The sequence below is a fragment of the Primulina eburnea genome, chromosome 11, assembly GCF_022965805.1.
Source record: "Primulina eburnea isolate SZY01 chromosome 11, ASM2296580v1, whole genome shotgun sequence".
NCBI classification, from domain to species: Eukaryota; Viridiplantae; Streptophyta; class Magnoliopsida; order Lamiales; family Gesneriaceae; genus Primulina; species Primulina eburnea.
Window position 1 is genome coordinate 42,226,186 of NC_133111.1, and position 25,979 is coordinate 42,252,164.

Consider the following 25,979-nt stretch of genomic DNA (forward strand, 5'->3'; position numbering starts at 1 on the left):
TTGATGTTAACGGACAGAGCAGTTTTATTAAGGCAATTGGATGCCTTTACTTTTTAAATTTATATTTCAATGGTCTCGTTACGTCACACCCTAAAGTGTAGATGTTGACATTTTTTGCGCTGTCGGGTGGCATATAATTTAAGAGTAGTTATTATATAAGACGGTCTCACGTATCTTTATTCGTGATACGAATCAATCATGTCCATATTTAAAATAAAAATTAATATATTTGACATAAAAAGTAATAATTTTTCGTGTATGACCCATATAGAATATCTGTTTCACAAAATTGACCCGTGAAACCGTCTCACATGAGTTTTTGTGATAATTTAATTCGTCGTTAAAAATTATAATAAAACAATTTCATATGTATAAATGTATATTTCTTGTGTCTGTTTGTGTGTGTGTATTAATAAAAGGAGACAATTTAATTTTTTTTAATTAAAATCGTGTGAAGGACGATCAAATATATAAACTTTATCAAAAAAATTAATGAAAATACTTAGTATTGAGAGGCGAATTGGGTTAACAAAAGAAAAGACATGCAAGAGCTACAATGTGATCAAACACACACCACCTTTTGTTTCTTATGTTGGATTGTTTAATTTTTTTTCTTGAAATTATCAATGAATTATTCTATGCAAAATTTATTCAAAACCGATTTAAAACAATTTTTAAATTAAATAATCTTAAGAAACTATTAAAATTGATTTTCGATAATTTCCTTATGGGGTATCATTGTATCAAGCAAAAAGTCAATAAAAAAAAGTAAACACAAAAAATAAATAAATACCTTTTTGTTTTTACCCAAAAAAAAAATCTCAAACCCGGAATTGGATTTTATTTCTTGTAGAGATATTACCTATTGCACGTAACGTGTGCTTCATAAATCATAGCATTCTAATATCGAAGAAGACATGAAGGAAAAAAATAGTAAATTAAAATTTTATATTTTGAATCAAGTATATGTCAGCGTCGAACAAAGACATGAATTTACGGATTGTGATATTATATTTTTGAAGTTAAATTTGGTAGTATTCCAAGTAGGAGAGGTGACTTATATGTTAGATTATATAATACAATTTAAAAAATAATTATCAGACAAATATAATATATTATTATTATTATTATTATAGGAAGTTGTCTGGAATGTAATGGTATGGCTCCAGGTGGAGACTTAACAAAGAAACTTGGGGTCAGGTCTTCTCTCGAAATGGCGTTTTAATGGGTTTCCAACACTTGAAAATTCACACCGTTTGCTTGAATCTCTGATTATTATATTGACAGCAGATCAGCATGAAATCTACAGAGTCCAAGTTATTTTAAAGAAATTAGGTTGGGTGTAATAATTGTTTTTGCTTGGTGGAACGACCGAACCGTGGTGTTTGAGCTGTTTTGCGTTTTAAAAGAGTTGCACCATTACTACTAGCTATAGTTTTTTATAAAACGGCAAGTGCTCGATCATACAAATTATTTTTAAAAACTTATATTTTTTTAAGACATAACATATCAATTTAGAAATCTTTCATTTGAATCCAACAATAAATCCTTTACAAATGAGGTAAACGTACTCGAGTATTTGTAACATAATGAATAAAGCGTGTTTGATTTATTAGAAACGGAGGATATATTAGCCGATTAAAATATTTTAAAAAGTTTAATTTAAAAATAAATAAATAAATTTAGCCCTTGTCGCATCATTTTAATTTCAAGTAACGCTTTTTAGGTACACAGACAAAAGAGATATTATTGAAATTTCGGAAATTTATAATATTCACTTTCATCTTTATTTTCATATTAGTGTCTGTGTTACTGCATCTAGTTTCTCAGGTCCTTTGGCAACTATATCCACAAATTTCACACAACAAAGATTCGACTACACATGGGAAACAGCAAGTGTTTTTGCTACATATGGAAACATATCACACAATGAACATTTCTCACTTTGCACTTGTTCTATATCTGATTATAGCAATCACCTCCAATTTATAACATCACAACAACAACAACAACAACAACAATCAAATTCAACTTCAAACATTAGAAGAGTAGGGGAGAGTTACCAGAGCTCTCACTCCTTCTAAATTCTCTTCTGGACTTCAATGCAGGATCTCGGTATGCAGTAGCAAGTTCGTCGAAGAAAGAAGACGTCCCTGGATCATTCTCATCCATTCTATCCTTATTTATCAAGCACTGCATCATAACAACAAATAGTTTTATCTCATTTTCTGGTTATGCACACTACGCGAAAATTTGTACATGTATATAGAGAATTTAATGTGGAGGAGGGGGTGGGGGTGGGTGGGGTGGGGTGGGGTAATCGTCACTGCTGACCCCCTAGCAAGTGCAATGAAAAGCTTAACCGAAAGAAGAAACACAAAGCTATTCGATGCATTAAAACATGGTGCTAGTGTATATTTAGTTCATCGTCTCTTTACCACCTCCCTCAACTTTGGCAGGCAGCATTAATTGCAATTAGGTGAATTTAACCACCAGTGCTTATACCCTTAAGGGTGGGATAGGTACCATCTTTTGAGGAGATGCAAAAAATGATTGATGCTTAACAATACAGCAATAGGTGTTGAGGTAAGACGTATATTTACCTCAGCAGGATAACCTCTGAAACAAGGCAAGAATCGTCTTCGGCAGTAACTATTGAACATGAGAGTGAGGATTGGAAGAGGAATAGTTGCGCTGGATGCTATTGGAACATTTTTCAGACCAAATATCCCAATGGCAATAATATGCATCAATATCAAGGCAAATATTGTAGCGTCGTGTACGACAGTCCAAAATTTTCCTCCAGTTTCAAACTTGGGTTTATAAACATTGAAAAGCTGTTCCAACCAATTTAAATGAATAGTTACAAACCTTACCGATTGTCCTCAACAGAAAAGGAAGAGATCAAAAGATTCAGCAAATAGTTTAAATTCCAAGGAACAAGCATGAGCATCATAGACTGACCTGGTTACGATATATGATATATCCAAAGCAAAAGTAGCCCAAGACGAACGGTAAAATTAGTGGCGCAAGGAAGAAGTATGTGACACCAAGAAGGATGAAAAACAGAATCCTGGGAATTTCACTGTGATAAGGATTGGAAGGGACCTCATGCTCCTCATCAGAATTACAACAAAGAATTCCCTTCACGTAACTCCAAATGAGGGGCTTCAGCCTAAAAAGTTTTGCAGAAAACATTTTGGTCCATCCAGATGTTACGACATATGAAATGAAGAATGAAGCCTGCAAAAAAGAAATCTCAAATTGATTATTGCATTATTTCAAGGTGTCTACAAGTGTATCTGACCGAGACAATATTTGACAGTCGCATAAGATGGACAAATTAAGGCCCTTTCTTTTTTTTTTTGGATCCAAGAAAAGGGCCTTAATTTGACCATCTTATGGTTAAAAAGGGCCCATTAGAAAGAGTAAAAAATGAATGATGTCGTGGAGAATCAAATCAGAACTCGTTATATTAACAATTCCCCAGCCATGAATCAAGCTTAAGACTTCGCTCCCATGTACAAGTATGATTAGGATTCTTCTCAATATATATATATATACACACACACACACACATATATAGTGCAACTGAAATTTGTGAAACGGAAAGAATCTTCTAGTCCATACATTTTATATCACATTTTAAATGCATATACAATATTAAATTTTCGATTCTGAAATTCATTGGTTTCTATACACACATATGTGCACACACACATTAAATAAAACAATCGATCATGGAGGTTAAGATGGACCCCGACCTATATATCTATTGAAACACAGGTACACAGAGTGATCGAATCTTACATACAAATCTAATCAATCTAAGAAAAGCCATTAATGTAAAGATAAAAGACAAAAAGAACATGAGCCATCGGAATCAGGGGCAAAATTTCGAGAAAGCTACGAATAAGTTTGTCAAGCAATGGGGCATGGACGCCCTATTCCAAAGACTCACAGTCCCCCATGTATATAAACTCAATTAGATAATTATGTGGCTATCTCTCAACACAGAGAGGCACTCGAAGCAAAATAATAGGTACCACCACTTCAAGAGTAGTGTGAGAAATTAACATTTAAAATTAGCATACCTGTCCAGGAACTGCCACAGCCAACGTCTCAGGAATGTTTTTGGGCTCAAAGAAAATGTCGGCCTTGTAGAGTGCTGACCCTGACAGTACATTTGCAAAGAAGACGTTCCATATGGTGAACCATAATACTTTGATGCAAGCACTTTTCTCAATTTTGCTAAAGGCGATGTATCCTTGTATGGAGGAAAGCATTATCATCACCGGAGGCACTAAAGATTGAAACATCACAAGAATAAGACTTGGAAGGTATCCGGTAACCACTTGGCTGACAACTTTTCTGCATGGGCAAGAAATAGCTTCATTATATACCTTAAGGATAACTTATAATTGTCATTTCGGGACAACAATGTACAAAGAGATTACATCGTCATCATGTCTGGCAGGTCAACGTTAGGATTCAGATAAGATTTTTAGGCAGTATAAATCCAATTTATTGCATGTTCTTTCATTCAGAGATCACATACCTAAACATAAACATTTAAATAAGAAATAAAATTGTGAGAAATCCCACTTACTTTTCTAACAGACCTTTCAAAAAGGGGAACCATTTCTCCAGCTGATCCAAATTAGCAAGACCTTGCACGAAGACAACAGGTAGAACAAACAGAATAGTTACACAAATCCACGCCACGATAACAGCCATGTTGCAAATCCATTTCTTGAAAAATGATGCAGAGAAGAAGGGCCAATAAACATCCTGCGGATCTGGAGCTTGCTCAGTAACCCATTCTGTAGGTTTCAGCCGTTGTTGAACATGTAAAACTGTTGCAGCAGTAAGCCGAGACTTGAACGACACAAAAGCTGCCGCAACTTCCTAATAAGGGACAATTGAAAAGTGGAGCATCATACCGTATCCGAAATCGTAAGCTGAATATGGGAGCACATAAGACTTCATGGTATCTCAGCAGACATGATAATACAGATTTATGCATTTTTCAATTTAGTTAAAATATACACCTCAATAACCTCTTTCAGAAACTTTAATCCACAGACAATTCATCCCGATGAATTTCGAATAGTAGAAATATAAAGAATAGAATATGCAATACAAAATATGATTTAAATGGTTCAGCCATAAATAACTACATCCGTAACATAATATTCGAAGGCTTAAAACTCTATAAAACTCTTCTAATATAGAATACAATCAGAACCCCTTCAAGTAGGTGAAATTATCTTGTGAATCATGGCAAGAGATCTTGACAATAATTTACATCAATTTATATCTTCGTAATTTAATAATAATCTGATGGTAGAATATATTCTTCGATTTCATAAGAGGTATATTGCAAGGTTGACCTGCAATGTCATTAATAAGATCTGATAAAATAAAAATTGATATTGGGCTGCTTTGATTGATACAAATAGGTTTACGATGCATTTCTACAGTGTCAATGCTGGGGTCTCAACACTTGATCCAAATCCATACAGCATGATGCCGTTCATCCTCAAATTATGTTCCATAACAGGTTCAACCGCATGTCATGCTCGTTCTTGATCTATTGTGTTCTATCATCGTGCACACTAATCATGTTATGTTACACAAAGTCACATACCAAGTCAAGTTGATTCTTCCTTCTGATATGTTTTGTGGCACTAGCTTCAATTATATTGTACCATAAGTGAGAGTAATCGAGATGCCATAACCCACATCAGCTAATAAAAAACTCCGACCAACCACATAATTTTCATTGAGTTACTACACTATAGATAAATTGATCTCAGATGGAACACATGAGCTATATCATTCCAGAGAAAACTTGATTGTCCATAATAAAATGACTAGAGAAAACTTGACTGTCCATAATAAGATGACTAGTGTGTCATGACGTGAATGCGTCTTCACGAAATACCATCCTTTTTAGAAGAACATAAAATTCTCGAAATAGAGAAAGCCCATATCAAAGTTTTGACACACATGGGCTATGGAATACTAGTGATTTGTACTAAAAACATCATCAATTCATGTATAATGACAAAAATACAACCACGTGGCACATTCACTTTTAGCTATATCCATTTAGTTTCAAAATATGTTACGCATACTATCATTTATAAGCAGAGCTTGTTACCTTTCCAACAATAGCAGATCGTTCTGTCATCACACTATGTTCCATATCATCTAATGACTTTTCATATTCATCTAGGTCAACTCTTCGACCACAAAGCCCCAGACAACCTGTTCGTGTGTATCTTCGTTGTGCGTCATTTGTTGATTTCAAGTGCACAAGTTTTTTATATGCCTTGTCTGCCTTATTCTAGAATAATGAAAAAATTGGAACAGTCATGAACCCAAAAAGAAGGCAAACAAAAGTTGTAGTATTATGCACCTAAGAACCACACTAGCATCTGCTCAAGCATAAAATCCTGGAGCAACTTCTTCATCAGAAGTTTAGATGGTGCAATTATCCTACCTTTCAACATATCATATTTTGATTTGTTCATCTAAGACATAAGAAGCAAAAACTTGATACGATGAATAAATGTGTCAAAAAAATGAGGCAGCGTTGATTAAAATTATAGTTTTGAGAAATGCTTACAACAAGCCCTCTGAGTTTGCTTGTTCGGCGAACCATAGAATGGGAAAGATAGGAAGAGGGATAATATTCACTGAAATAGCTCTCAACACTTTCACTGAAGCTTCTTCCAGGAGTGACAGGAATACTTCGTACTAAAACAGTAAACTGGTTAGGCTGAGGTTCTGATGAGTAGAAAAAAGCAATCCTCTTTGATGCAATATAGTCATATTCCTGTATAAGATATAATTCGTTAAATTTTCTATCTACGAGCATCTTAGATGCAAATTTACTAGGACAAAACTCTGATTCTTATAGTTTTTTTTAGGGGTAGGGGTGGGGGGGGTTTGGAATCTGGCACTTGAAATACTTACAATGTACAGAAGATAGCAGACAACGGCTGTGAAAATATAAATAGCACAGAAGTGTATCCACAACCTTTGAGAAACCAAAAAGAATTATGTTACTTTAAAGCTAAATATAAAGTCAATATTTACTAAATTCAAACAAATTTGGAAACAATTCTTATATATAAAATTACAGCAAAATGATTGAGCAAGTCAAGTCGGTAGCTTGCGTAGTTATTAAGGGCACAAGGAGCACCAACAAACCGTGAGGTCTTATAGCTTGAGTACAAGGCGCCAAACAAGGTGTGCTCCTTCCAAAGGTGTAGTGCACTCAGAGGAAAATTGATATACATTAAACAATTCTCAATCAAATTCAAGACAACCACTAGAAGACTCAATTTATACAAATAATTTCAGCAGATACAACCAAACTAATTTTTAAAAATATAAGAAAATAAAAAACCAATAAATTTAATCTAATATAACAATAAGAGATCCAGATTTAAAGATTTATCCAAAAATATAAGAATAAAAGGAAAGAGGGAAAAACACCCTAAAAATGGCAAATAAAATGCAAAATAAAACTTGATGGAACCTACCCCTCGCCTGCCATTGTTGCAGGAGAATAGGTTCTGAATGGATGGCTTAAATTTACAGCCCGGGTGCTATGGGACTCTTTCAAACCCTAAACATAAAGAAATTTAAATTTTGTAGAGGAAAAAAGCTTTAGGAGGAAAAGCAAGGCGTTGCGCCTCAGCTGAGAAGCGTGCCTCGTCGTGTAGATGTGCATCTTTTCCGTGTGCCTGGGGCTTCAGGTGCACTAACTTGCACCCATGGCTCGAGGCACGCCTTTAAATGACATGGGTAATTTGTGCATCATATTAGTATAAAATACATACATTGAGCATGCACACAGAGTATCTCTCTGTGCAGCACTTGACTCTCAGTCTTGTACCAGAAAACTGCAAGACAATATTGGAGAACCAACAATGGAGAAACCGAGAAAGGATAGTAGGAAGAAAAGGCTCATTAATATTGCATTGCAAATGATGACAAATCGCCTTGCAAAATTTTGGTTCGTGGTCCACCACCCCATAGTAAAGTCTACTGACTTGAAAAAATAGAAGAAAATCTTATCTCCACCTCAAAATCCAACTCATTGCAAGTGTTCATAACACCTCTAGTAGAATTTGTAAAACCAAATTGAGTCACCTGTTTGATCCATCATCAACATTTGAAATGCTGAATGAATCCAGAGATTTGTTAGGTAGGTCAGAGAAGTCAATATTTAGTTGATTCCCCGCATAATTGAATGGAAGAAGAATCAAAATCCCAACAATCCCAGCAAATCTGAACACTCTCAAACTGCAAATCAAGAAAGTGAAATGCATAACATCAGGCAGATGAGAAGATAAAATTGGATATCTCATGAACTAACTGAAGCTCTTGATCAAGCCCCATGGGCAGTAATCTACACTCACCAGAGGGTTCAAACATAAAAAACTATATCACAAAATCAACTTGCTCTTTTCTAGCTATCCACACATATTTTCAGAAGGTTGCAAGCCACATATGTGGTAAATCATCATCCCACACAAGCAATATCCACAAAGTTTAATGCATTTTCATTATGTTACAAAAACAATGATACATCTTCATTTTTATTATTCAAGACCGTGTATTCAGAGCAAGCCTCTATGTCCATGCAAGTGGAACAATTTAATCCCCTTCATCTATATTGATGAGCTTCGACACCTTTTGTCAAAATTGCAAAATATGACACTAAGAATACATAGTCTAAGGCCAATAAAAAACCGAAAAACAGATCTTCTGTAAATTCAATAACTTAAAACATATTTCTTCTCACTCACCCGAACGTGAAAATGCGCATGAATACTACAGCATCCAGCCCCGAATTTGACAAAAGCTCTTCTTCTGAGGGCTTCCAAGCCTTTTTCACCCATTTGAAAGAAGGCAGCAACCTTCCTACTCTGAATTCCTCTTCATGTTCAACTTTCTCTTCAGCAACCAAGCGCGGGATGTAAATGTCATCATTTCTTGGCTGGTTTCTCAGAATAGAGTAGAGGATGAAGAAAAGTAAACAAAGTGCAACGTTTATTCCAACTGAAGTCAAAAGCGCTGAAAGAATCATCCCTTCAAACTCTCAGATTCACTTGCTCAACTTTTTCACTTCCACAAAGTAACTCAGTCAACATCAAGCTGCAAGATTGTAAAAATCTATTAAAACAAGCATAGAATCAATCAGTAATAAAAAATTAAACAAAATTTAGCAAAAATAAAGGCGAATAGTTTATGCTTACAGGAGAAGGCCATAGATACGATTTCTCTAGCTCCTCGGCTGAGACAGAGAGCTTTGAACTTATGATAAATAGTCCAAGATTTTATACAATCACCACCCAACTACACAAGGTCAATCAATCAAGGAAACACGTATAAATATAGCGAATTAATTTATTATCTTCTTCAATGTTCTATAGACTAAGGTGGCAGGTTCATTATCAATAAAGTTGTAAAATAAACCTCAATTTCCAGTAGAATAAGCATATAATACACGCCAATCTCGGTTCTTTGAAAATTAAGAAAAAATTATTAAATAAATGATGTAGCACGTGTCTCGATAAGTGTGATTTGTGAACGTGGTCATCGATACTGAATTACTGATCAAATGGGAAGTGCGGGAAAAGAAAAACCCTAACTGGAAACTGCACATGGTCGATAAAAGTAGAGTCTTGAGATGAAAAATAATGCAAAAATCAAACCTTTTCCAGTAAAATTGATTGGAAGTTGAAAGAAGATGAGTTTTGGTTAGCTAACCTTTGGAGTGCGAAAACAGTCGGATTTCTGTCCCCGTAAATAATTTTGTTGCATTATTTATTTTCCTGTTTTTAGTTGACGCCTGATAACTTACCTTGGTATCAAATGTCAAATCTTGCTTCAAAATTTGAAGCTTTCATATCCAATAATGAAATAGAATCAAATTTCAAATCTTGTTTTAAAATTTGAAAGTTTGATATCAAATACCGAATCAGATTATAATTTAATTAGTTTTTATATTAGCCGTTAATGATTCATATTTAGAATGTAAAAAAAAATCATAAAAATATACAAAAACTTGATGAGAGAGATATTTGAATCGACTCATGAAGAAATATTATTTTTTTATGTCAAAAATATTAGTTTTCATTATAAATAAAGATAGGGTCGAACCGACTCGACTTATAAAAAAATATTACTTTTTATGCCAAAAGACTCTTACCGCTTTGAAAGCTAATTTGTGATCACCAGGTTCAACACTACTTATTATGAAGTTGCAGTTATCCAACAACTTAGCAATGATCTTTCAACCATGGTGATGGGGATTCCAATCATGGAAGCTGATTTTGCAGCAAGAGTTGCTGTAGTAGCCCGAATCCCAAATTAGGTAATTAACGGATTAATGGTGATTAAGAAGGTTTAATGTGTAATTTGACCGTAGTCATGATCGGACGGACCGAAGATGGTTCGGAAGCACCGAAGCGTTCGGAAGGTCCGAAGGGAGTTCGGTGGATCCGATCATGAGGTGTCAAGAGCAGCTGGACACGTGCAAGTTCGGACGGTCCGAAGTGTATGTTCGGTGGATCCGAACATGAGCTGTCAAGAGCCAATGGACACGTAGCGTTCGGACGTTCCGAAGTGATGTTCGGAGGATCCGAACATGGCCTATAAATAGTGCTCGGATTTCTCATTTGTGACTTGCCATTCCTTGAGTTAAGTCTCCTCTTTGAGAGTTTTGGAAGGATTCTAGGGCTAGTTGTTGTTCGAGCGATAGCCAAGAGCTGCCGGGATTGGTAGCATAGCAGCGCCGGAGTTTCGAGGCAATCGACATCAAAGGGCTGTCGACGGACGAAGGTAAACCCTAAACCTTTGGTAGTACTAGGGAGTACTGGTTTTGCTAGTCGAGCATGGTAGTATTGATTGAGTATGCTTTTGTTGAATAGGCTTGGATTAGACCTGTTGTCTGGTTGTTCCAGTGGATTAGGATTGCTGTGATAGAGGTACGAAAGTACTATCCGAGATATCCTGGTTGAGTATACATTCATATATGTGTTGCATGATTATGTGGTGCATTGATATATGTCATTTGATGCATGCTATTATGTCACGTTTATTACTGCACATTGCATTTCACGTTGAGCCGTATCTTCTTCGAGATAGCCTTTACTGTTGAGCTGTATCTCTTTCGAGATAAGCTATATCTTGGGGCCGCTCAGCCCTGTCTTGTGGACGCATGGACACCGAGAGTACACAGTGGCCGACGGGTCGGGAGGGCTTCGGTGGTCCGGGACATTTTAGGTCCACGTCTGTCTTGTAGTGGATGCAGTGACCCAGAGGTGTACCGCGAGGCACTATCCACTTGGCGCCTCTAGACTGAGCATTGTTGAGATCCTTTTGTGATTCCTGTTTCTTGACTACCCCGGTATCATGATCATAGCATGTGCATTTCATATAAGTCTGTATACTCATACTTTTGTACTGGGCGTTCTTATCGCTCACGTCCTCGGTTTTGTTTATTCTTGGACACCCCATTCCCACGGGGCAGGCCTCAGGTTGGACAGCTCAGGAGGAGCAGGAGGAGGACGTTGAGTAGCTGGTTGGTTTAGTTTATCGGTATTGTGTTGATTCGATATGGTTGTATTGGATATTTCATTTTGAGATATTCTAGACTTCGATTGGGTTGTATAACTTTAGTTTTGTTGACTTTTTCCGCTGTTATCTCTGATTATTGTTAATTAGGTTAATTGCATGCTTAGTTTTTGATTAGTAGGTGATTCTGGAACGGGTCACTACATTTATGGTATCAGAGCGATGCGTTTGATTTTGGGATATAGATTTCTGTTTTGGGATTCCCGTTGACCAATTTACTAGTTTCCCTATTCTATGTTGTAGCGATGGCTGACCACTTTGGTGATGAGAGTAGTCAGGGAAGTGTAGGTCGTTGGGGTGACCAGGACGATCGTAGGCGTCATCGTGATCGTGAACATCGTCATCGTCGGGATGGTCCTAGGCGTTTTGATATGCATCGTTTCATGCAGATGGGGCCTAAGCCTCTAGTTGGTGGAGAGACTCCTGATGATGCTGAGGATTGGATAGAGCGCATGGAGAGTTGTTTCCGTGCATTCCAGTGCACCGATGAGCAGAAGATAGAGACCCTTAGTTTCCTTCTCGAGGGCCGTGCTCGCAGGTGGTGGCGATCGACTTCTGCGCCGATAGTTCAGTCGCAGGGTAGAGCGACGTGGGCCGATTTCCGTGCAGCGTTCATGCAGCTGTACTTTCCTCCAGCCCTTCGCCAGGCCAAGACGATTGAGCTCCTGAACCTTAAGCAGGGGAGTATGTCTGTTGATGAGTATCAGCAGAAATTCTTTGAGTTGTTACCCTTCGCTCCTCATATCAGTGGCAGTTCTGAAGCCAAGTACGATCATTTCCTTCAGGGCCTTAACCAGGAGATTTTTGATCGTGTCACCGTCTGTGATAATCCTACTTCTTACGATGGGTTGGTGAACCGGTGTCGCCAAGCAGAGATCAGTCTCCAGCGTGGTAGGGCTATTTTTTCTTCTAGACCTTCGCATACTTTGAGCCCTCGACCTCAGTCTTTCAAGAAGTCAGGTTCTTCTTCTTCTGAATCTGGATCAAGGTCTAGCGGTGATGTTCGCTTTGATGAGAAGAAGGATTCTTGTGCGCATTGTGGGAAGAACCATCCATCGGAGCAATGCCGAGTAGCCGCAGGAGCTTGTTTTCAGTGCGGAGAGATGGGTCATCTCAAGAAGAATTGTCCTCAGCTGCGAGGTGGAGCAGGATCTGGTTCTGGATCCCAGACGACTGTTCAGCAGAGGAGACAGGGTCAGGCAGTGGGTAGTTCGAATCTTCGACCTCGTGCCCAAGGTCAGGTTTTTGCGCTGAACCAAGATCAGCCTGGGATGTAATTGTTATACAGTTGTAATGAAGAATATTTGCAGTATATTACAATGGTGTTTTATTCTCTAAGCCTGATTTCGAGGACGAAATCTTTTTAAGGAGGGGAGAATGTAGTAGCCCGAATCCCAAATTAGGTAATTAACGGATTAATGGTGATTAAGAAGGTTTAATGTGTAATTTGACCGTAGTCATGATCGGACGGACCGAAGATGGTTCGGAAGCACCGAAGCGTTCGGAAGGTCCGAAGGGAGTTCGGTGGATCCGATCATGAGGTGTCAAGAGCAGCTGGACACGTGCAAGTTCGGACGGTCCGAAGTGTATGTTCGGTGGATCCGAACATGAGCTGTCAAGAGCCAATGGACACGTAGCGTTCGGACGTTCCGAAGTGATGTTCGGAGGATCCGAACATGGCCTATAAATAGTGCTCGGATTTCTCATTTGTGACTTGCCATTCCTTGAGTTAAGTCTCCTCTTTGAGAGTTTTGGAAGGATTCTAGGGCTAGTTGTTGTTCGAGCGATAGCCAAGAGCTGCCGGGATTGGTAGCATAGCAGCGCCGGAGTTTCGAGGCAATCGACATCAAAGGGCTGTCGACGGACGAAGGTAAACCCTAAACCTTTGGTAGTACTAGGGAGTACTGGTTTTGCTAGTCGAGCATGGTAGTATTGATTGAGTATGCTTTTGTTGAATAGGCTTGGATTAGACCTGTTGTCTGGTTGTTCCAGTGGATTAGGATTGCTGTGATAGAGGTACGAAAGTACTATCCGAGATATCCTGGTTGAGTATACATTCATATATGTGTTGCATGATTATGTGGTGCATTGATATATGTCATTTGATGCATGCTATTATGTCACGTTTATTACTGCACATTGCATTTCACGTTGAGCCGTATCTTCTTCGAGATAACCTTTACTGTTGAGCTGTATCTCTTTCGAGATAAGCTATATCTTGGGGCCGCTCAGCCCTGTCTTGTGGACGCATGGACACCGAGAGTACACAGTGGCCGACGGGTCGGGAGGGCTTCGGTGGTCCGGGACATTTTAGGTCCACGTCTGTCTTGTAGTGGATGCAGTGACCCAGAGGTGTACCGCGAGGCACTATCCACTTGGCGCCTCTAGACTGAGCATTGTTGAGATCCTTTTGTGATTCCTGTTTCTTGACTACCCCGGTATCATGATCATAGCATGTGCATTTCATATAAGTCTGTATACTCATACTTTTGTACTGGGCGTTCTTATCGCTCACGTCCTCGGTTTTGTTTATTCTTGGACACCCCATTCCCACGGGGCAGGCCTCAGGTTGGACAGCTCAGGAGGAGCAGGAGGAGGACGTTGAGTAGCTGGTTGGTTTAGTTTATCGGTATTGTGTTGATTCGATATGGTTGTATTGGATATTTCATTTTGAGATATTCTAGACTTCGATTGGGTTGTATAACTTTAGTTTTGTTGACTTTTTCCGCTGTTATCTCTGATTATTGTTAATTAGGTTAATTGCATGCTTAGTTTTTGATTAGTAGGTGATTCTGGAACGGGTCACTACAGTTGCTGACAAGGCACAAGCTCCACCGATTGTTCAAGCCAAGTCAGTTGAGAAAAGTGCAAAATCTTCTCTAAGAGATATTTCATCTAGTACTCTTGCACAATCACCAGTAGTTGTTGCTATTACTCAACCTCATCAGTCCTCCTCTCACTAGAGATATAACATTATCCATTGTGGATGATGATGTTAACTCGATTGTTCAAGCGGCCCTCTCTACCGATGATACCAAGTTTGATCTTCCGTAGGATCAAGCCACTGCAAAACAAGTTTCAACACTTCCTTCTGAGACATCACCATAGCGTTTTGATTTCTTCAGAAGCATCTCTATCGTAGAGGATTGATGTGCCGGTTGTTTCAGTCTCTTCACTTCCTGCTTTTGAAGAAATACTGACTTATGATATTGCCATGGATGAAGACATCTCAACTCATTCATACTTTGACTATTTATTCGAGTGTTCCTCAACCCAACACAGACCATGTGTTGTTTGTTACTAGTGCTAGCCCTTCTATGTATCCCGATGATATATTCATTCATCCAGATGAGATTGAAGAAGCCAAGGTTGCTATCTCCAAAATCAGATTATATCCCTCAAGTGGAAGCCAAATCATATGATATTGAAGCTTTAGTGAGGACTTTAGAATTACGGATAAAAGACACCTAGTTCGATTTCTGACACTCAAGCTGGTCTTGAAGTTTTCAAGATAATAATTTTCAGCCAAATGGAACGAATTGCAAGATGAGTTGATCTTCCTAAAAAAATCATTGGTTCGGTTCAAAGGAAGTTTGCTAGAATCATAGGCTACTGTTTTTTTTAAACAAAACAAGTTAGTTGACAGTCAACAGCAGAGCCATCATAAGCTGTTCCAAAAGATTGATAATGTGCAGACCTCTTTCACTGCTTAGATTTCAAAGTTATTTGCTTATATTAAGGAGGTTGATGCAAAAAAAAAAGAGGAAATACTTGAAAGTTATAATGCATGATATACTAGGGATATTTATCAGAATCCAAAACCTCATAATTACTTTTAAGATTGAGTTGTACTCATCTGAGTTCTGATGATTCATAAAAGTAATGCATTTGAATTACTTATTGTGCTGAATTTTAGTTTCACCACAAAAGGATAAATTGTTAAATAATTATAATTTCGGTGATGTGATTTAAGACTATTAATGATTCATAAGCAATGAAATGCAGCAAACAAACAATTTCAGTAGTTTGTGATTACGGACTCCTCGCGTGTTTTTATAAGAACTGATCAAAGTCTACTGAAACTGGAGAAATGGTATTAGCTGATTGATCAGATAATATTACTGGCTTCTAAATTAAATTTTTGGCAACTTGCATTATCAGATTTGTGTTTTAACTGATGAAGATATTATATCAGCAAATCTGATAATTAGATAATGTTCAGATAATACAAATAAAAACATTATGGCCTTTGAATGTATGTGTCACAGACATTTATTATCGTATATTATATTTAGAATTAGACAGATGAGACATGGTATTTAGTACTATTTTGGTTATGATTGATTTATAGTCATTTGAATCTGAATGTTGAAATTCATCTATAAAAATACATATCAAGATTTAGCAAACTCCATATACTCTAGAAAAATCTACGATAGGCTATTCATTATTTCAGAGATTCAAAGATTCGCTAATATTCTAGATTATTTCAGAGATTCAAAGATTCGCTAATATTCTAGCACACACTTAAGAGATATATTAGATATTTTTCAGATATAAAATGTGTTGAACATTTATTCACAATTGTTTCAAAGTATATAATATATTTTGAGTGAGTTTTATAATTGACAGAAAAAGTCTTTACGATCAGAATTCATTTTTAAATTGTGAGAAGTTGTTATTAAAAGTTTCAATAGATAACGTCTATGTCCTACTGAGGTGAGTGTTCACGAAAGTTGTAAAAATCAAAATCTTTTAGTGAAAATATTTGAAAACAGAAGAAGATAAAACATAGAAATTTTTTTATCTTTAGAATTTTCATAAACAATTCTCGTGTGTTTTAATTGTAGTTGCATTTTACTATGTCGATACTGCTCTTGGTTTACTAATTTTCAATTTTGTTAACAAAGTTCGGCTATCTTTTTAGTTGTCTATTGAACTTTGAAGATTGATATTCGATTTCAGATGTTAAAACCAATTGAGATCACTGCAACCCATGTTTAAGAAAAAAAAATTGTCAGATATTTATTCGTGAACACTTTCAACGATAATAACATGTGTTTTTAATTATATTCAAATGAACTTGAAAATTTTAATTGTATTGTGTTATTATTTAAACAAAACTAAATTTGTAAGTGTATATCTATCTATATGAAAAATATTGATAATTTTCTTATGTTAACATAAAATAATATATATTATATGTATATTTTTCTGCAATTGTAATCCATTACATATAATATTTATATGTTAAAATATTGAATTATAATTTTTAATATGTTTTTTATTATACAATTTTTATGGGTTAGATAAAAATGTTTCCATTTTTGAGTAATCTTGTAATAATAAAATATAAAAAAATTACATTAATAACCATTTATTTATGATCTTCAAATTTTGTAATAAATTTATTTAAAGAGATGGACTATAAAAATGAAAAAAATTGGATCCATCTTTTAAACATCAAAGACGAGCCTTTGTTTTTTTTTAATATGAACACATATCATATATGGTAAATAAAGAGAATACAAAATACACTAGATATACCCAGGGATCACATAATCAGTGTTCACAACCATAATCGAAGAAAATAGTTATATCAAAAAATAGATACATCCCAAGAATGAAATCTAAATACTGGGAGACAAAATATGAACATCATCCAGTAGTCAGCGTTCGATGAACATGAATCAAAATCTTCCGAAAAATAGCTTCCACATCTGGCCTCTCACCGTCAAAAAGTGCCCTGTTACGAGTGTCACGCCCCGAGACGGGGGTTGGTTGACACCGGCGTTGCTCTCGAATTTACATTCGAAAAAAACAAGCCTCAGAAGTACTGAATTTCAGAAACCAGTCTTTTATTCATAATACGAAATAAATCAATTGTCTGTTACAACTCGAATATTGATGTTTTACAGCGGAAATGTAAAACCAAATATTACAGTATCTTAACAGATGCAGCGGAATAAAAATAAACATAAACTGAGAACAACAGTCTTCTTCACCATCCCCAGAACTGGATCTGCTCTTCTTCTTCTAACAATTCTTCAGTACTCTTATCTGAGATGGGTTTGGTGGGTGAGTGATATGATTGTCACTCAGTAAGCAGGGGCGGGAATAACTCCAAGTTTTCGAAAATCATTTTAATACAGAACAGTATTTCAAGAATATACAGAAACTTTTACTTTCAGAACAGGAATCAGTATTCAGAAATCAGTAATCAGTAATCAGTATCCAGTAATCAATAATCAGAAGTTTAACAAGTAAGCACTGAGCACGTTCGTGAATTTCATGGCTAAACTGATATCAGTCCCCTATATGTTCTCTCCTCTTAAGGGTGAGGCCAGTAATCAGTAATCAGAATTCAGTAATGTTCAGAATATATATTCCTACCATTAGTTCACTAAGTTTCAGTGCTTCAAAATCAGATATCAGAAATCGGGAATATACTTTGCTTTGAAACAGAAATCAGCAAACGGGTTTTCAAGATATTTATACATAAGCCCACTTACTGTAACTTGCTTAAAGAATTTCGGTTGAGGTCTGGAAATCTGCTTGCCTTGCTACTGGATTTTACAGCTTCGAAAATGCACTCTCTTAGCTCTAATTTCAAGTGATAACTCAAGATTTTGGTAAACCAATTCAATTGTTTGAGGGTGCTATTTATAGGTGAAATTCTGACTGTTGGCTTCCCATTTAATGGTCATAATCTGCCATTAACAACTTTTATTCCGTGATAAATGCTTCAGTTACAAGTCTAAGCTGAAACAGTAACTGTCTGCTGGAATTCGCTCTTCTGTTGCTGGATTCTGGTCTGCTGCTGGATTCGGGTCTGCTGGATTTTGTCTGCTGGAAAATATCATCTTCTGAAATATGAGTTGCTGCTGGAAATATTAGCTTCTGCTGAAATTGGCCAGCTGCTGCTACTGCTGAAATTTCAGGTTCTCACAACGAGCACTCAAAATGTGATAAACCAATGCAGCTATCCCCGAGTGACACCTCCGTACACGCATGGTAGTACCTCTGAATCTTCTGCGGAGAAGACGAAGTAAACCTGTTATAAAATGCACCATACACTGAACTTCCAACTACTCCCACAATATAACTCAAAGCTGTGTAGAAGCTGTACACTCAAAGAAAACATGATGTGCAGTTTAATTTACAGTACCACAAAGACCACAAGACTTGTCTAGGATATAGGCTGTCTGTCCTTGTCAAGCACTTCCTATGAGCAAAATCCAAAGGACGAAACGGTATTTAAGTAAGATGTGTGGTCTTCATAAAAATGATTTCTGCGGCCATATACCTACCCCTGGTAAGAAATAGAATATATAATTGAGATAGATAAAATATATCTCAAAATATTTTTCAATTTTTTATAATTATTTCAATGACCTACATGCATATTTGTATGTGAGTATATAAATGTGAAGCCCACCAAATGATGAATTTTGCACGTATTAAAACATCACAAAAATCATGTTATATCATCTCATATATCAATTTGTAAGACAAATCTTCAATAAGTCATGAATTTTTATGTTCAAAGTATTATTATTTATGTTGTAAAAAAATATTGTGTAATGTATGTTGATTTAATAAAAAATTAATACTTCATATCTTAAAATATATTGTGTAATATACGTTGATTTGACTGAAAAATATTATTGTTTGAGTATATCTCATGAATCTAAATATGTTAGATGAATCGATCCAGACCATACATGCAATGAAAAATAATATTTTTGACATAAAAAATAATATTTTTCATATATCGAGTCGAGTTAGATATCTATAACACAAAATTGATCTGAAAGACGATCTCACATAAATTTTTGAATTATTTTTTATGTCAAAAATATTAATTTCGACTGTATTTATCGACAAAATTATATCAATGAGAGCGATACACATGAAACCATCTCTTAAAACATCTGCCAAAGTAGCATGGACTAAAACTAGAGATTGAAAGCAAAGATTACGGTTGCACGATGAACGTATAAAACGTAGTCAAAATGATGAGCGAAACTAGAAGCGTGTTGCAAAACGCTGACGACTAAAAGATTAATTTGACCAAGAGAAATTTTTGAATTGCCAAAATTGTCCCCCTCTGAGTTCGCAGGCAGTAGCGGCGATGGAGAATTGGAGATGACTCCTGCGGGGAAAGAAAATCAAACACCTACAAGCTCCTCGCTGTGATCTTCAATTGATCTGGTACTTGTATCTCCTTTCTTCTTGATCTGTTCCTACGGGTGATGAATCATTCATCTATAAGCTTACGCTTGATGATTAATCTTATTGCATTTGTTTGCATCTCGCTTTGTGGATTTGTGATGCAATAGATCTTGCTGCGAGTTCATTTGAATGTTGGATTTAGGTTCCGATTGGTGTAGATCTGCCAGTCGATGCTATTTGTTTGATTTTCGTTCCAGAAATGCAGTCAAGTGTGATTGAGTTTCCTTTTGAAAATTTGGTTTGGGCTCTAGCTAGCTGATTTCCTGAGTTTTTGTAAAATTTGTTTTAATATTTCATTTACAGGCTGATCAGCGCAAAGTTGTCGTTGTACTCGTTACATAATCCATTCGGTAGAATGCTCAATATTACATGGAATCTTGTTGAACCTGTTTTTGGTGGTCTAACTGTCATATCTCATTGCAAGTCAATCGTACTGATCTCTCTGTAAAATTAGGGAGGGAATTATTTAGCCTGGCTGGAGGGCTTTCTTCATGTGCGTTGCTCGGAAGTATCTGAGAGTTTAAACAAGCAGGATCAGCATGAATGCTCTTAATGGGCAGCAGGAAGTTGATGAGTTGATTGAGAAACTGAACAGTTTTTCCAATCCATCTGGTGGTACCTTAGCATGTATGTTGAATTCAGAAATTGGTGCGGTTCTGGCTGTGATGAGGAGAAATGTGAGATGGGGCGTTCATTATGCTGCTGTTGAGGAGCAGATGGAGCATTCTCTCATTATATCTTTCAAGGAACTCAGGAAAAAGATATTTTCTTGGCAAAACCATTGGCATCGTGTTGATCCAGTTCTGTACCTTCAGCCGTTTTTGGATGTCATTAAATCAGATGAGACTGGTGCACCAATTACTGGTGTTGCATTATCATCTGTTTACAAAATCTTAAATTTAGATATAATTGATTCACAAACTGTTAATATAGATAATGCTTTACATCTAATTGTTGATGCTGTGACAAGCTGCCGTTTTGAGGTGACTGATCCTGCTTCTGAGGAAGTTGCACTGATGAAGATTCTTCAAGTTCTTTTGGCATGCATGAAAACTAAAGCATCGGTTAGCTTGAACAACAATCATGTATGTGGGATTTTGACTACTTGCTTTCGGATAGTTCATCAGGCAAGTTCGAAAAGTGAACTACTGCAAAGGATATCTCGTCACACGATGCATGAACTCATCAGGTGTATTTTTTCTCACCTTCCTTATATAGATGGCAACTGTCACAGATTAGCACCTGGAAGCCTGTCTAACACAGAGGTAACAGAAGAGCTCTTGTCATTTTATTAGACATCTTTTATTAGATGTACATCTTGTGGATGTCTGTCACTCTGTTAAAATTGGTCCCAGGTCAAATTTATATTTTGTTAATTGTATCATAAAGTGGAATTCTGCTTTTCCATATAGGATATGAAGAGAGAAATCTTGGGTTAAATTAAATTATGAATAGAATATGCTTTTTTGCTTGGATACCCGTATAGGTGCAGGAATTTTGACTTTTCAAAGTTAGTTTTAGTAGTTAAAATCAAAGTTTATTTTTAAGTTATGATGAAACTCTTAATTTCTTGCCTAAAAATAATAATTCTAGAATGTCAATTATTGTCTGTATGATTCAGATTATTAGTTCAACTGTATTCTTCTAAATTTGTGACCGTGATCCACTTTCTCATTCGTCCATTCACTTGTGAACGTGTTACTGCAGTGCTGCTCAATTTTGTATTTCCTTGAAAAAATGTGATATCCGTCCACTTTCTTATTTCTCCGTTCTTTTGCAATTCTACTTAACTTGCAGGATGCTGGGGCTGCACATACTCAATCTCTGCAGGGTAATAAACATGTCAATGGTTACCCTAGTTCCGAATCAGGCAATGAGCCTCTTGCAGTCTCTTCAGATGTTCCAATGGATACAGTAGCAGTACAAACGAACGAGAAAACAACAGAGGTTGTTCATGGAAAAATTACCTCCTTGAGTGCTGATTCTTCTATGACAGATCCTTACGGGATTCCAGCGATGGTTGAAATATTCCATTTCTTGTGCTCTCTTTTAAACGTCATGGAGAATATAGATATTGGTCCCAGATCAAATCCTATAGCATATGATGAAGATGTTCCTCTGTTTGCTCTAGGTTTGATTAATTCCGCTATAGAGTTAGGGTGGGGCTTCTTTTGGAATTCATCCTAAATTATTGACGTTGATACAGGAGGAATTACTATACAACCTGATGCATTTTGGTTTGTCAATGAGTCCATTAATTCTTTCAACAGTATGTAGCATTGTTCTCAATCTTTATCATCATCTTAGAACTAAGTTAAGGCTACAGCTTGCAGAATTTATTTCTGGTGTGTTGTTGAGAATTTCACAAAGCAAGTATGGAGCTTCTTACCAACAACAGGAGGTTGCTATGGAGGCTCTTGTCGACTTTTGTAGGCAACCTATGTTTGTCACTGAATTGTATGTCAACTATGATTGTGACATATCTTGCAGTAATGTGTTCGAAGACCTTGCTAACCTGTTATCAAAGAGTGCCTTTCCGGTGAACAGCCCTTTATCGGCAATGAACACCCTTGCGCTAGATGGTCTGATTGCCTTGGTTCAGGGTATTGCTGAAAGAATAGGTCAAGATTCACTAGGTTTTGGGGTGGCCTCCCCCTCACTAGAACTTCAGGACTATGAGCCATTTTGGACAGCTAAATGTAGTGACTATGTTCGACCTCATCACTGGGTTCCATTTGTACATAGCAGGAAGCACATAAAGAGGAAGTTAATGATTGGTGTTGATCACTTTAACAGGGATCCCAAAAAAGGCCTGGAATATCTTCAAGAATTACATTTGTTGCCTAGCAAGCTAGACCCAGTCAGTGTAGCATATTTCTTCAGATATACAACTGGATTGGATAAAAATCTCATTGGTGATTTTCTGGGGAGTCATGATGAATTTTGCGTACAAGTGCTGCATCAATTCGCAAGAACATTTGAATTTCGTGACATGAATTTGGACACTGCTTTGCGCATTTTCTTGGAAGCTTTCAAATTACCTGGCGAGTCTCAGAAGATACAAAGAGTGCTAGAAGCATTTTCCGAGAGCTATTATGAGCAATCACCATATATTTTGGCCAACAGAGATGCTGCTCTCCTGTTGTCATATTCTTTAATAATGCTTAATACGGATCAACACAACGCACAGGTCAAGAAGAAAATGAGTGAAGATGATTTTATTCGCAACAACCGTAAAATCAATGGGGGAGATGATCTTCCTCGAGATTTTTTATCTGATCTTTATCACTCTATCTGTGAAAACGAAATCCGTATGTTTCCAGATCAAGGAGGTGTTGCAGTTTTCACAAGAAGTCATTGGATTGGTTTATTGCACAGGGCAAAGCATGCAACACCTTTTATTGTCTGTGATCGTGGATCTTACCTTGACCATGACATGTTTGCTATTTTGTCTGGCCCATCAGTCGCTGCTATATCTGTGGTATTTGATCACGCAGAACAGGAAAGTGTTTTGCAGTCGTGTGTTGAAGGATTTTTGGCCATAGCTAAACTTTCTGCCGCTTACAGTTTTGGTAAAGTATTGGATGATTTGGTTGTGTCTCTTTGCAAATTTACAACCTTGTTGAATCCCTTCTTTAATGAAAAATCAATTCTTATTTTTGGGAATGATGTAAAAGCTAGGATGGCAGCTGTTGGAGTTTTTACCATTGCTAACTGTTACGGTGACCATATTCGCTCAGGCTGGAGAAACATGTTAGATTGCATTTTGAGTTTGCAGAAGATGGGCCTTCTTCCTGCTCGTCTTGCCAGGGATGCTACTGATGAGTTGGAGTCTTATCCTGATAATGATCACGTGAAACCTTCCGAATCACCTGCATCTCAGGTGCCAGCAATTATCCCTTCAAGAAAATCATCTGGCATTATAGGCAGATTTAGCCTACTCCTATCTCTTGATGCAGAAGAACCTGCACCTCAGCCTTCGGAAGAACAACTTGCTGCTCGTCATGTTGCCCTACAGACAGTAAAAAATTGTCACATTGATAACATTTTTGCTGAGAGCAAGTTCCTGCAAGCAGATTCTCTATCGCAGCTTGTTTGCGCCCTTGTGGCAGCAGGACGTCCTCTCAAAGGTAATAGCTCATTGGAAGATGAAGAGACAGCTGTTTTTTGTCTGGATTTGCTGATTGCAATCACTCTAAACAACCGGGACAGAATCACGCTTTTATGGCAAAACGTGCATGAGCACATAGCCAATGTTGTTCAGTCATCTGTAATGCCTGGTACTCTTGTAGAGAAGGCTGTCTTTGGGCTCCTTCGTATCTGCCAGCGATTGCTTCCTACAAAGAAAACCTCACTGATGAGCTTCTCAAGTCTCTGCAACTAGTGTTGAAACTTGATGCCCGGGTTGCTGATGCTTACTGTGAACAAATCACACAGGAAGTGATGCATCTCGTGAAAGCAAATGCTATACAGATAAGATCTCATACTGGTTGGCGGACAATCATATCTTTACTTTCCATCACAGCTCGACATCCAGAAGCGTCCGAAGCTGGGTTTGAGACCCTATCATATGTCATGTCTGAGGGGGCTCACTTGTTGCCTACAAATTACATGCTTTGCTTGAATGCTGCCAGGCAGTTTGCTGAGTCCCGCGTAGGTCAAGTTGATCGCTCAGTGAGGTCTTTAGACCTGATGGCTGGTTCAGTTGTTTGTCTGGTGAGGTGGTTTAACCAAACCAAGGAAACTGTGAATGAGGAGACGGCTATAAAGATATCTCAGGATATACTTGAGATGTGGATGAGGCTTGTTCAGGGGCTGAGAAAAGTATGTTTGGATCCGAGAGAAGAGGTCAGGAATCATGCTATTATGCTGTTACAAAGATGCTTGGCCCCTGATGGTATCCGTGTAACGACTGATATGTGGCTACAATGCTTTGATCCAGTGATCTTCACATTGCTCGACGAACTACTGGAAACGGCCCAACAAAGTTCTCCAAAGGACTATCGAAGCATAGAAGGATCGATTATTCTATCCCTCAAGGTCTTAGCCAAAGCATTTCTACAATCCCTGCAAGATATCTCACAATCAACATCTTTCTGCCAACTCTGGTTGAAGGTTCTTAGCTGCATGGAAAGACACGTGAAGATGAGATTCAGAGGAAAACGAAGCGAGAAGATTCATGAATTAGTTCCCGAGCTCCTCAAGAACATACTCCTAGTCATGAAGACAAGTGGGATTCTTGTGCCGAGTGATCCTGTGGGGGGAGACAGCTTTTGGCAGCTTACTTGGCTGCACGTTAAAAATATCACCCCTGATTTGCAATCTGAAGTTTTCCCCAGAGAAGAAATGGAAAAGTTGCAAGAAAAACAACCCAAAGGTGGATGCAGTCCGCTCCCTGATGGAAACGTGGTCGTTTCACCAAATGAAACCATAGCCTGAGGATAGTTATTTTTCCATCCGAAGGTAAGGTCTTTCTGTTGAAGTGGAGGTCCAAGATTCCGTGCGTCTTTTTTTTGCTTCATTTAGCAGCATCGATGCTGATATAGGATTTTATAGCTTGGCACAATATAATTTGTTCATCATCATACGTACTTTGTACAATAACAATTTTCAAGTGTTGAGTATAACATAACATCGTAGTAGGGAATTGATTTTCTCGATTATCATATTTTTCAAAGCTTAAATTCTCATCTTCATTCTTTTCTTGTTTCCATTTATTACTGCTTTCTTTGAACAATTTGGTAAATTTCGTGCCGATTCTAATGTCCATGATTGCAGTTTTGGAAAATTTATTTCTACATCTTTTGTGAGCCTCGCAAATTTTTATCATTTCTATTAAAAATTTACTAATTTAAATTTATACAAAAAAAGTCGCTCTTTACCATCAATGATGTGATCATCATCACTCATGTATAATTTCAACAAATGACACGTGGCATGTTCATTTCATTTTTTTTCCAAAAAAAATAATTTATATTCTTCATTTCTGAAAATGATTTTTATATGGTACCAAAATCTCAAAGTTGTGACTGAAGTTTCAAGTTACACAACCAATTTTAACAGATCAATCTCCACCTTAGAGA

General features: G+C 37.1%; 2 protein-coding genes across 9 annotated transcripts; one reads left to right on the forward strand and one right to left on the reverse strand.

Annotated features, from left to right (window-relative positions):
* Nucleotides 1-1,855: 1,855 nt before the first annotated feature.
* On the reverse strand, nt 1,856-9,931 carry LOC140806258 (CSC1-like protein HYP1). 8 transcript variants are annotated; one of them, XM_073162808.1, is made up of 12 exons: nt 9,793-9,931; nt 9,279-9,378; nt 8,829-9,177; nt 8,170-8,322; nt 6,985-7,048; nt 6,635-6,844; nt 6,167-6,352; nt 4,610-4,908; nt 4,095-4,371; nt 2,965-3,243; nt 2,604-2,837; nt 1,856-2,193 (listed from the first exon to the last, which is right to left on the reverse strand). In XM_073162808.1, exons 3-12 carry the CDS (start codon nt 9,107-9,109, stop codon nt 2,041-2,043), a joined length of 2,136 nt encoding a protein of 711 aa, XP_073018909.1. In that variant the 5' UTR covers nt 9,110-9,177; nt 9,279-9,378; nt 9,793-9,931; the 3' UTR covers nt 1,856-2,040. The 8 variants fall into 8 exon arrangements, with proteins under 8 accessions (XP_073018909.1, XP_073018914.1, XP_073018908.1 ...); XM_073162813.1 differs by having other exon boundaries at nt 8,829-9,195; XM_073162807.1 differs by having other exon boundaries at nt 9,738-9,869.
* Nucleotides 9,932-19,695: 9,764 nt separating this feature from the next.
* On the forward strand, nt 19,696-25,552 carry LOC140806259 (ARF guanine-nucleotide exchange factor GNOM-like). Its single transcript, XM_073162815.1, is given in 5 exon segments — nt 19,696-19,875; nt 20,200-21,161; nt 21,694-22,053; nt 22,055-24,230; nt 24,233-25,552. Coding segments are annotated over 4 exon segments (4,365 nt in total). The 5' UTR covers nt 19,696-19,875; nt 20,200-20,435; the 3' UTR covers nt 25,336-25,552.
* Nucleotides 25,553-25,979: the final 427 nt, after the last annotated feature.